This window comes from Pituophis catenifer, unplaced genomic scaffold (assembly GCF_029215685.1).
Source record: "Pituophis catenifer annectens isolate HBS135680 unplaced genomic scaffold, rPitCat1.0.hap2 SCAF_3, whole genome shotgun sequence".
NCBI lineage: Eukaryota > Metazoa > Chordata > Lepidosauria > Squamata > Colubridae > Pituophis > Pituophis catenifer.
Window position 1 is genome coordinate 52,201,432 of NW_027256883.1, and position 12,640 is coordinate 52,214,071.

At 35.5% G+C, this 12,640-nt stretch overlaps 1 protein-coding gene across 1 annotated transcript in view; it reads right to left on the reverse strand.

Moving 5' to 3' along the window:
• Positions 1-12,640, reverse strand: part of LAMA1 (laminin subunit alpha 1) — an 88,647-nt gene that overhangs the window by 62,899 nt on the left and 13,108 nt on the right. The window contains exons 4-9 of the mRNA XM_070940992.1: positions 9,616-9,858; positions 5,729-5,908; positions 3,825-3,914; positions 1,985-2,102; positions 1,041-1,219; positions 229-334 (exon numbers count right to left, since the gene is read on the reverse strand). Of these exons, the coding sequence (XP_070797093.1) occupies positions 229-334; positions 1,041-1,219; positions 1,985-2,102; positions 3,825-3,914; positions 5,729-5,908; positions 9,616-9,858 (916 nt within the window). The remainder of the gene's footprint in view (positions 1-228; positions 335-1,040; positions 1,220-1,984; positions 2,103-3,824; positions 3,915-5,728; positions 5,909-9,615; positions 9,859-12,640) is intronic.

The following is a 12,640-nucleotide window of genomic DNA, read 5'->3' on the forward strand; positions in this document are numbered from 1 at the left end:
CTTGAGTTCGGTCTTTTAAATATGCTGAAATCTTCGCCATCTCTGCAAAACTGGCCATCTTCAAAGTCCATTCTTCAATAGTGGGCATAGCTTCATTTTTCCAATATTGACTTATCAATAATCTTGCTGCTGTCACCATATACAATATCGAAAGTTATTTATTCTTCATAAAGGTACTAATAAGATCCAAATAAATTGAATTTAATTTTATGTTTGGTTGTTTCTTACCTTTTTGGGAGCCAGCATGATTATTATCCTTAACACAGTCAAAGCCAAAGGACCCAAATAAATCGCATTCACATGGACAGCAAGGATTGCTGTCATAAGGAGACACCTGGAATATTTTATTTTTTATTAATTGTTTGATGCTATTGAAAATGAATTCTTGTTCCTGTTTAGGAGTATATATGAAGACATACATCATACAGCAAGAATAATTAATTATTTTCATGGGATGAGTGCAAGGCAAAAACTAGATAAATGCAAGCATAAATGAGGTAATGTTGAACAGCTATTATGGCACCGGGAAACACTCTGTATGTTACAAAAATGAACATAAGATTTATTTCTAAAAACATGAGCATCTGTACAACCCTGGCCCTACAACTTGAGTATGACTCTGTGGGGAAAAGACATGATATAGGGAAACTGGCATAGATGATGCTATAACACAGCAAAAGACTTCATGGGATAGTTTCTTAAATTGAGAAATTGCTACTACAGGGTCCTATAAGCCAGAAATTCCCTTCTTTTGATTTAATATGTATTTGTTAATGACCTCTTGACAAATGTTAAGTTTATATACATATAGATAACAAGTACAATAACACAAAATATACACAAGATACTATTTTCACAAATTGTTTTTACATGGCTGCAAAGACTTCCTAGAATCCTTTCCATTTTCCTTTCAGTATGAATCCACATGGTTTTAATCACATATTAAATGAACAAGAAGTAAGGCTCAAAAAAAAAACCTAGATATGAACATTTAGCATTGTTTACAAGTAATGATATACAATATTTCAGAATTCTCTTACTTTTTGTGGTCTGTAGTAGCCATCACTACACATGTCACAGTTTATTCCAGTGGTGTGTTGTGTACAATTTATACATACTCCACCTCCTTTGAATTGACCAAATATGTTTATACTTTTTTTTTCATCTGCTACACTCTGGTTATAATAACAATCTTCTGTTTTGTTGTGACAGTTGCATCCTAAAAAAAACCAATACTCTTTTAGTGTGTGTGTGTGTGTGTCTGTGTGTGTGTGAATAAGTGAATCAACCAGCTAAACAAACTGAACACATTATATTCTACACACAAAATTATCATTTTACATAACACTCAATATTAAATACTGATGGAAGACTGTAATCTTCTATTAAAATACATAATCATTAATAGCCACACAGAGTTGCCTTATCAGGGAGATGGGTGGAATAAACAAACAAACAAACAAACAAACAAACAAACAAACAAACTTTTGTCTCCCATCTTTCACTAAGCAAAATAGCTTTATTAATACACCTTATAGTAAAAAAGAGTACTATGCTGCTAGTCTTTATTTAGTATTTCCAATTTTATTCTAATAAGATTATTTATGAATTCACATCTAATTTTCTACAATATATTTATACCTAACATGAGATATTCAGGTTAATAAATGCATTCTGTTCCTCAAAACATATAGATACTGGATTATATCTTTTATGTAAAGATTAGAATGAAAATTAAATGAATATCTAAATTTTACTTGAAATAGGGTGACAGACTGATAATTTATGCTCCAAAGAAATAATGAAAAGTTTATAGATTTTACAAGCTTGCTTTAAATTTTACAACTCATAAATTTTGAGTGTTAGAAATGCATCATTAAAGAGAATTCCCCTTGTCAAACTCATGGCTTTAGTGATGGATGGATTACTTATCTAATCAGTAAAGTGGTAAACTTTAAAGGAGCTGTCACTTAGTACCACATACTTTCACATTTGTTGCCAGCAGAAATAGTTCCAGGTCTCCATGGTGCCTGATGGTAGCCAGGACAACACTCATTACAACTTTCACCACAAGTATTGTGTTCACATTGGCATTGTAGTTTCTACATGGAAATAAATTATAATATAATTATATTACCAATCACCCTAAGACAAAACTATTTATCTCAGATTTAAGAAATACCTGAAATATCCTCTAAATGTTTAGGGCTGGATAGATTCTTGTGTATACTACAAGTCTATACAAAACCTTGGTGCAAAATCTCATCTGTAAGAGTTGTAGGAATCCAATGAAAAAGTAACAATAGCTTAAGAAACTGATAAATACAAGTAGTTCAATAGTATGAACAAAAGAAAAACAAAAGAGATAGGAAAGGGAAAAGCTTCTTTTAAAATCCAGATACCACAAGCAAAGCTGCTTGTTGATGACGCAGACCGATTCTACAAGGTGTAAATGTGGATATTTATTTAAACATAGATATGAAAAACTGAATGATTTAATAAAGAATTGGAGAAAGTTATATCTGTTTCTACCCAACATAGACTGTTCTGAAAAAGGTGGAGCAAAGGTTAACCTGGTTACTATTTAAAAGGCAGACTATATGGAAACCCTGGGCTTGAAAGCTGGGGAAAAAGTCCAGCTGAAGCTGATATGCCAATGTAGTCATTTGAAAAATTCTTTATTGCTACTTCAGTCCTTTGCTTATCTGGTTCATTAGAGCTGAAAACAAAATTCCAGATGATGTTTGTTTTTTACTATTGGTTTTCCACATAACAGAAAACGAATATTGCATAGTATTTAAAATGGTAAGTCTCTGTTTGACCTCACGGCTGGCTTTTCTCTGTGACTTCATATATTTCATTAAACACCACTTCTGTGTAATCTATTTGGATCTTAACTGTCCATTTCATGAACACTGTCCTATTTTCTTTCTACTTATAAAATAATAAAACCATTTATTTTACAGCAAGAACTAAAAGCCTGTTAAATTTCATGGTTCTAAAAATCCAACTCTCAGTAACAAGTCACTCTTAATTTACTCCATCTCATGATTCTTCATCACCTATCTGATACTCTGGATAAAGCATATTAATATGTGGTGCATGATTGCAGATAAGTAATTTCAGCATTTTGTATAAAAATAAACAAATTACCATAGAGGTAAATTTGCTAGAGACAAAAAGCTAATAATACATTAAAGCATAATATAGAAAGATAAACTGTAGTATATATTTCATTTACAAAATAATTCCTCAGATGCTTCAAGCACTTAGCTATGAAAATAATTGCAGAAAAATGTGAAGAGACTTTTTAAAAATCTAAGACATTTTAATGATTCAGGTCTTAAACTAGTTTTCACAAGGCAGTGTGCTTGTGCAATGCTTAGGCATTGTTAACACTTGTCATGTCTGCACAGCTGTTTGTTTGCACCCAGATGTTATCTATATATGAATGTGTAACTGTGTATACAAAGTAGCTTTATTTGGTAAGGAAAGATGTCCAGAAAAGGAAACATAATGCATTTGAACTGGGTCTATACATTCTTATGTAGCATGTTTTCTTAATTCCTACTTAATGTTAAAGCAATCCACTGGATGTCTGTTCCTATTCCTGTAAGCATTTTTGGATTTGTATATATTTGTTCACTGATTTAAAAGGCCCTTTAGTTCATGTAAAGTTTATATGATAGAAAGCAAAGAAAAATGTCAGAAATACTATCATTTCAATAAATAGCAGACAACCATATTATCTTTCTAAATAATCTTGTTTTTCAAAAAAGGCAAGAATGTATATTTGTCTGTAGGAAGAAATTAAAAAATTGTACCTTTGTGTCTTTATCCAAAGGGCAACTTCGAGCATGGCCATAGCAAATGCACATGCCTCCAATAGAGATGTCTTTTATTGAGTAGTAATACTAAATAAAGCAAAGTTTGATTCATTAAGTTTAATGCATTTAATATTAGAATAGGCCAATATTCATTAGAAAAAATGATGCATAAATATTTAATTACAATTTTTTAAAAATCCAGTTTCTAAATTGCAATTGACTTCAGTTAGAATTTACATATGAGATCTACATGAGAAGGTCTTCATACACACACATACACAAATTACATTGATCAGTCAGGGCACTGAAGTCATATTCTTATGCTAGATCTAAAAATACCTACAAATAACATAAAACTGTTCAAGGACATACATATACAACACATTATATTGTATGAGCTCAGATTTATATGTGTTCAAAATTAAAATTACTTTAATATATAGAAATATTTTTAATAAGGTTGTTTTTAAAGAAAGTTTAAAAATTAATTATACGTCTTCCTTCTCATAGAAATGAAACAAGAATAGTTTTAGCATGGCACCTGTTAGGTTAAGCTAAGTGTAAAATAGTATTAGAGCCTTCAGATCAGAGGTATCAAACTTGCGGCCTGAGGGCCGGATGTGTCAGGCACTGGCCACGCCCACACCTGTTTTAGCAAAGGTGAAAAAAGTCACAATATGTCACGTGACGACAATATGACACCACAAGTTTGACACCCCTGCTTCAGACAATACTACTTTACCACTATTGTTGTTGCTCTACAACAAAGCACTGTTTGCAATATAATCACGACATCAAGATGCTACCTGTATTTTATATAAAACTATACTCAGGGCATAAATTGAGTATATACTCTTGATTTTTACAGAACAAGGTTTATGAGCTAGACGTCAGAGTTAAGGCAGTGCATTCTAACATGGTATCATGCTCCTTGCCTCACATGTTGGCTTCAGCAATCAGTTCTGTATTTGAAGAGCAACTCTTGTTTACTAATGTTTAATTAACTAGGTAATAAACAAATTGACCCTCAAAGAGCTCTAAATCCATACTTAAATCCCTTGTCATAGTTACCAAACAGATAGTTGACTAATGTGGAAGGTAGCTGTTGTGGCCTGTTGACAGCTGGCCCCTCCAGCAGCCAAATCAGATAAGGAGGAGGCGTGGGAGTCAGGTCAGCATCAAGGCAACCTGAGAGCTCCAAGGGGGAAGAGTGAATGGAACTGTCAGAGAGAGAGAGAGACAGAGGTGAAGCCTGGACCCTCTGTCAACTCTCAGATGGAGAGTCAACAGCCCCCAGGTCTGGAGATGGCTGATGAGGAAGAGGAGGAACAGCTGGGTCCAGTGCCTGATGCGCGGATGCACAGAAGACAGAGGACAGGAGAGCAGTGGAAATATGTGGGTGGCTCCCAAGGTGGCTCCCAAGGAAATATCCTTGGGAGCCACCGCTGCTAGCGAAGTCCCACTCTAGTTCTGGGGATAAAAGGCAGGGGGTGGAGATGAGTAGATGTGGCAGACAACTATTCATCTCCCTGCCGGACAGACTTGTTAGCCTGTGGTGAGAGATAAACTTTTTGCTGGGGTTGCTGGCGTTCCTAATAAAGGAAACATTGATTTAACTACAGATGGTTTGTCATGTTTGGGAAGCTGGGTCAGAAAAGTAGCCCATGTCTCATCACATCACCATATACACTATTTTAGCATATTAGTATATCTCAGTAGTCCTAATTTCCAGGAATAGTATTTAAAAAGCACCCCGTAAGACAATGATAAGCAAGTGTCTTAATTTTTCCATGCTGAAAAATTAACAAGTACTCTCGATCTTAGCCTATTTTAGGATAAATTCTATCAAAGCAGAGATAATAGGTTTCAAACACACTGATAAATGAACATCACCTGCTTACCCTTCTTGTAACAATAGGATCGACATCTTTAGGATCATGGTGACTAAGGGTCATGAGATCAGCATTAAGAGTTCTTATCCGCTGCAATCGGAGACGGATATATCTTGCAGAGGTAAACTCCAGTAATGTTGGTGAAGGATCATCAGCACTAGGTCTCCCATTAATCAGTGATGTATGTATCTAAACAAGAAGAGTAATTTAATTATAAATACATTGTCCACATTTGTGCAAAAATAACCATGGTGTTTCCTCATTCATAGGCTTTTGTAGGAATTTAGAATAATGTACCTGAGCCAATAAGATTATAGTACAGAAACAAAACAAAAAAAGCTTTTGTATGCTATTAAAACAAAACAGGTCAAAAGAAAAATGGTGAGCAATCAAAGTTTTGTGAAACTCGGGGCAAATAGTGCTTTATTTTCTCATTTGCAGTTTGTTATCCTTGTTGTGTATATATTTACTTATCTAAAACTACTTTTTCAAAGTCATTTTTAAAAAAAGGTCAAGAACACAATAACAGAACTGGACTGATCTGCACAAGATTTACCAAATTCAAATTCTATTATGTTCACTGAATACCTCCTCTCACACACACATCCCTTACATTCCTTCTTAAAGATGTTGAATCAGCTGTCTGTTGAGATACAGACTCTTTTTTTCTATGGGGAGATAAACCCTGCCAAAAGTGCACCTCCCTGGAAATTTCTAACTCACAATCCTGACAAATTTCTGCTTTAGAAGTTTGAAAAAAGCACAGGAAGATCAGCAGTCCTTGACCTGTTACTAACTAACAGAGGAAAATCAAAGAAATAAACAGTGTGGAAATGCAATCATACTGAACGTATGGATTTTACAGGACACTAAATGTTCTTAAAGAAGTATTTTGAACTTCAAAAATATAGATTAAAAGAAGCTCAACAACAATCTACAGGGCTGCAGGATCCCACAGCAAAAGGATATAATGGGAAAAGGAGCTTAAGGTAGTTAGCAATTCCTAAAAAGAAAGTACTAAAAGCAGAACTAGAAAAATTCCAAAGACAAAAAAAAAATGAGGATTTGCAATAGAAGCCAACAGCTCAAAAAAGTCTAATGCAAACTTGAAAACGAATGATATATGTGAGACAGAAAAAGGGACTGGACACTAAGACTATAGGCTATAGAGAAAGTGTCACTAAGTTAAAGCTCAGAATGTGCCAAGATGTACTGTATGCAGAGCATATTTCTTACTTTATTCCCTTACCCATTTAACAAAATTGGACATTGGAAGAATCTATATTTTATTCTTTGTAACAAAATAATGGAATGTATTCCATCTGTGCATATGTTTGTGTGTGTGTGTTTCTGTTCTCCCCATCGGTTACATCTGTGTTTGTGCCCTTGGAAGTTCAGAGAGAGCTATACTTAAGAACAATTCATTCAGCAACTATTGAGAGTTACAGCAACACTGAATGAAAGTTAGTGCTGATCCTCAAAGTTCTGGCTGTTGCAGTGTCTTTGGGTTCACCTGATCAGAATTTGGCAACTTTGACAGCTCGCCTGTGCTTACAACCTGCAAAGTGTGTATGTGAAGCAGCCTGAACAACCAATCTGTGAATTTCAATACAAAACCCTGCAAGGCTTTGTTAGGATGAAGACTTGGCCAAGAACAAGTAGAAGGCCTGAAGACTCTGCTTTTACTGGGCTCACTTCTATCCCTCATTGAAGCCTGCTGAAGCACTTCCAACGTGATGTGCAGAACATACCCTGGCCCTCCAAGAAGCCTTCATCCTTCCACCCTGTCCAATTTTGCCACCACTCTGAATAGTGCCTTCTTCATAGCCTCTACTTTCACCCAGGGAAACACTACAATCTCTCCAGCCTTGCCTGCAACAAAGTATGCCATGCCTGTCCCACTCCCTTTTTGGGCCTAGCGGTCTCTCTTTGGCAGATGAGACTCCACTGCCCTGCTTGGTGTTCACATCTCAGAGCTGCCTCCTCATCCACTGCCTGAATCCCTGGCTAGCAGCAGCAGGATGAAGACAGTGAAGTTGACAGCTGGATTTTTGTTTAAATAATTTGAGAACTTAAACCTGCCTTCTCCTACTTGGATGCTCTCCAGATGTTGACTTTAATTCAAAGAATTCTCCATGATATAAAATCTGTCTGGAACGTATAGACGCTAATTCCATTTAACTATAAAACGTTCAAAGTCAGGAAAGCATTAAACCCAGTTAAAGTCTACTAAAATTTCCTAACATGCTTTATTCTAAATTTCTTTCAATTATGAGGATTAGAACAAATGTTTCAGTTCAGGAAACATCAGAAGTATCCAGAAATCTGATATTTCAATTTAATGCTGGACCATGCTTGTAATTGGGTCTAAAGCAGTAATTTAACATTTACTAAATCAATATTAGTAGTGGTTTTAGTTCCAAACACATACCCTTTTAAGAAAAAAAATAGATTTCTTTTTTGGTAACTTTGTATTGAGGTCAGAGTTCTATCTGCTGGTATATAAGAAAAGATATTCATTGTAGGTTAGTTTTCAATGCACAATTTCCTTATAACATGGATTGCTTCTCTGACTTATGCCAGACAGCAAAAGTATAAATAGAGCTGCTTAAAAGGAATAACAATCAACTGTTGACCTGCCAATTCCAGCTCTTTTGATCAAGCTCTCCTTGAAACAATGCCAACAATTATTTCAGAGTTCAAGCTGCATACAGTCATTCAGGTTTTTATTCCGGTGTTTTTTTTTTCCTAAAGCTATTAAACAATTTTATTAGAAACTTTCCCTACAAAACAACTGAGATCCAGCTAAATGGGAATACACATTTTATCTATCCCTGCCCTTTGGAATGAACTGTCCCCAGACATACGCAAGATCTCTGACCTCCGAGTTTTCCGCTGTGCTCTTAAGACCCTGCTCTTCCGACAGGCAGGGCTAGCTTCATAACTGAGTTTTAAATTCGGAGTTCTTGAATTTTTGGGTTTTTTAGCTAATTTTGGCCTTAAATGTAATACTTTTAATAATTTTTTTAAATTTAAATTGTGATATTTGTATTGTGTTTTTACCTGGCTGTACACCGCCCCGAGTCCTTCGGGAGAGGGGCAGTATAGAAATAAAATTATCCTTATCCTTATCCTTATTGTGCTATTTAATTATTTATGAAGCTTATCAACTGTTCTATTTTGATAAGCAAACAAAGTAGATCTCAAGATTTAAAATAACAATACAAGTGTAAAGCAAAATAACATAATCAGTACAAATCGAAATCAATTTTATAAATTCTGAGCGCGTACAGTCAAATTCACATCCTTAGGAGAAAAATACAAAATAATGACAACCAGAATAAGGCCCTTCCCATTTATTAGAAATAGATACTGGTATCTGGTCAACATCTTCAAAAGGGCTCTCTAAAATGTTGAATAGGTTCACAGAAGAAGAGTTATTTTAACCCTCTCATAAACACCTTAAATTATGCCTAGAAAACAACTGGCACCCATTGTAAATTTTTCTATAAAGACATGTGATCCCTGTAGCTTTCCTTTCCTGGGTTAGCAGCGTCCATGCAGTACTTTTCATTAATTTCAACTTCTAAACATTTTTCAAATAGTCCCACTTACAATGTGTTGCACTAGTTTAGTATCAAAACAAAGAATAATTGCCTTGTTCAGATACTTCCAGATTCTACCTGAGAGGAAACGAAAACCTCCCAAGAATGATTCATAAATTGGAAAGCTTTTGATCCTCAGAAATCGCATCAGTTGCTACTAATGACCGGGGGGGGGGATTGATAGAGGAAAAACAGGATTAATTTTCAGCAGAGAAATTTTTGTTAACGCTTTATCATTTTATTCCCTCCATGACCACAAATAATTGGCACATGAACGAAAAGAAAACGTACCTCTCCATGCTCAAGTGGAACAAGTTTAGAATAATAGGAAGTGCATATCACTTCATTGTCTTTCTTGTATGTAGGAGGACCAAGTCTTGGTGTCACGTTGTATCTGGTTAGGCACTCGGTATCACTAATTGCATAGTATTGCCAGGGGCTGAATTCAATACCATTCACAGAACGTTCCAAAATCCAATTTCCAGGCCTTGGAGCATTAGCAGCTTTTATGATGATGTAAGCAACTTGAAAGATCTAAAATTAATGTAACAGAAAGGACCAATATTTTATCAGAAACATGCCCAAAATAAGGTTTACAGGCTTCAATAAAATGCAAGGTTACTTCTTTTGATTATATAGCTTATTATAGAAATAATTTGCATTACATTTCAACTGCTGATTGTACTTACATGACTGTTCTTTATACAGAGTTCAATTTAATTTTGATCTAATTTTCAGACTCAAAAGTTACATATTTTCCCCAACATAAGAAACCTTTAAAACCAAGCATCGAGGGATGATAGAATTAAAATGTAGCATCATAAATATAAAACCAGAATATACTAAGTAAAGCTGAAAAATACATTTTAATTAGAATTTTTAAAATATTTTAATATTGCTGGTTTGTACTAGGCTATAGATCCATGCTAAAAGGTCTCTTTCAGATTGAATATATACAAAGATAAATTTTGACATTCCTAACAATGTAATTTAATTTATAAAATTTATTTTAATTATTTATTAAATATACTTGTATGCTGCCACAATAAAAAAAAAATCTCAGTGACTCCCTCAAACCATCCTTGGTTCTGTGAGGGGAGAAATTGTCCCCCTCAGAACAGGCTCGCAATTTGGGTGTTCTCCTAGACTCACAGCTAAGATTAGAGCAACATGTGACAGCTGTGTCTAGGGGGACCTTTGCACAAGTTCGCCTGGTGCACCAATTACGACCCTACTTGGATTGGGAGGCTCTCCTCACAGTCACTCATGCCCTTGTCACCTCACGGTTAGATTATTGCAACGCGCTCTACATGGGGCTACCCTTGAAAAGTGTTCGGAGACTACAGTTGGTCCAGAATGCAGCCACGCGAGCTATCGTGGGTGCACCTAGATACACCCACATTACACCAATTCTTCGCGAGCTGCACTGGCTCCCTATTGGTCTCCGGGCACAATTCAACACCAAGGTGTTGGTTATTATCTTTAAAGCCCTACATGGCTCAGGGCCAGGTTATCTTCGAGACCGCCTTCTACCACATAGCTCCCAGCGACCGGTAAGATCCAACAGAGTTGGTCTCCTCCAGGTCCTGTCAGCTAAACAATGCCGGCTGGCGGGCCCGTGGGGGAGGACCTTCTCTGTGGCTGCCCCAGCTCTCTGGAACCAGTTACCTCCTGAGGTCCGGACCACCCCCACCCTATTGGCCTTCCGAAAAGCGGTGAAAACCTGGCTTTTCTGGCAGGCCTGGGGCTGTTGATCTCGCTGTTGCAATCGTGTGAGATCCGGCCATGAATGTTGTGAATGGGTTTTAATATTTTAATTTTAAATGTTTTTATAATGGTTTTTTAAATGCATTGTAAGCCGCCCTTAGTCTCCGGAGAAATGCGGCATATAAATTGAACTAAATAAATTGAACTAAATAAAATACAATGTAAAACAAGTCCATACAAAAATAAAACACAACATTTACATGCCCTGATAGCATGAAACAGCTTGATCACTTAAATCATACAATTTTATATTTTAAGTACTACAACATATTTTTAAAAAACCTGATCTAACAGGCTGCCATTTAAGCATAAAATATCTAATGAGAGCCATACCAGTTATCTATCCTATTAAGTAAGCTATTTGTGTGATTTAAGACAATTATGGGTCTGGTAAATCTGTAATTAGGTCTGTGTAAATCTGCAATTGCTTATTTACATAATTTCTAACATAATCAACAAATTGCAAATAATACGATGCTATGCATAAAGTTGCCAGCAACAATATTCTTACATTATTCAGGTGCAGTATCTGAGTTTAAAAACGTGCATAATCCAGCTGTAGCATTTCAAAATAAATTTCATTTCTAATGTCTTCCTACTATTTGTGGGAAACTGAGATCCCTTAGGTACCACAACCTGTCATAACGTAATTATTGCATATAAATGGGAGTTGAAGAGCATGTATTTGAGTGTTTTCTTCAAAAGAAAAATTCCTAATCTTAATATATTTGATACAGCTGTGCATGTATCTTTTTTTCAGGTTGTGCTTTTAAAAAAAAAAAATACAGGTGTGCTTTAATGAATAGCCCAGAGATGCTGCGATTATGCAATGATGAATATTTTTTTTTCCTAATAAATTTAAAAGTGTGCATATCCCTAATATTTAGGAACCATCAGTTAACATTCCAGCTGTCGTATGTTAGAACTAATTAAGGAAATGCAAATGGTGTTTTTTAATTCTACTTTTCAGAGGACAGCAGGGAGAAACAGGCAAGAAAGTAACCTGGGTGAAGTTCAAGCAGTAATATTTTTATGCAATCAGGGGTTGTTTGAGCCTGGTTGTTTTCTTGCAGGGGTTTCATTACTCAGACTAGGTAACATCATCACTAGCACAAATATTGTCCTTTATTTGTTCTATGTAATCACCACATATTTCAGGACTGGATTTTTGTACAGTAACTCTGAACTCATCTTTTGTGTCTGTATAAATTTGCTGAGTTCGTTATTGATTTTAATATTTGCAAATCATCAGGAAACAGTTGGAAGTGGAACTGAAGTGCATTACTGGACCAGAACATGTTATGAATTCACATGTTATAGCACCTTTCTTTCCTATTCCCATGTTTGTAATTTACAGTGTTTCTGAGTAACTTTTCTCCCACAGGAAATCACAGGTGCAGTTAGTCTGTTTCCAAGCAGGAGTATAGGCATAAATCTTTTCTCCATTCTTCATAGAATCAGAAAATCTATTAACGATACACATGACGTGAAAAATGAATGGAACAAACATATTTTGAAGCAGACGTTCAGCAGGACCACTCTGGATAGA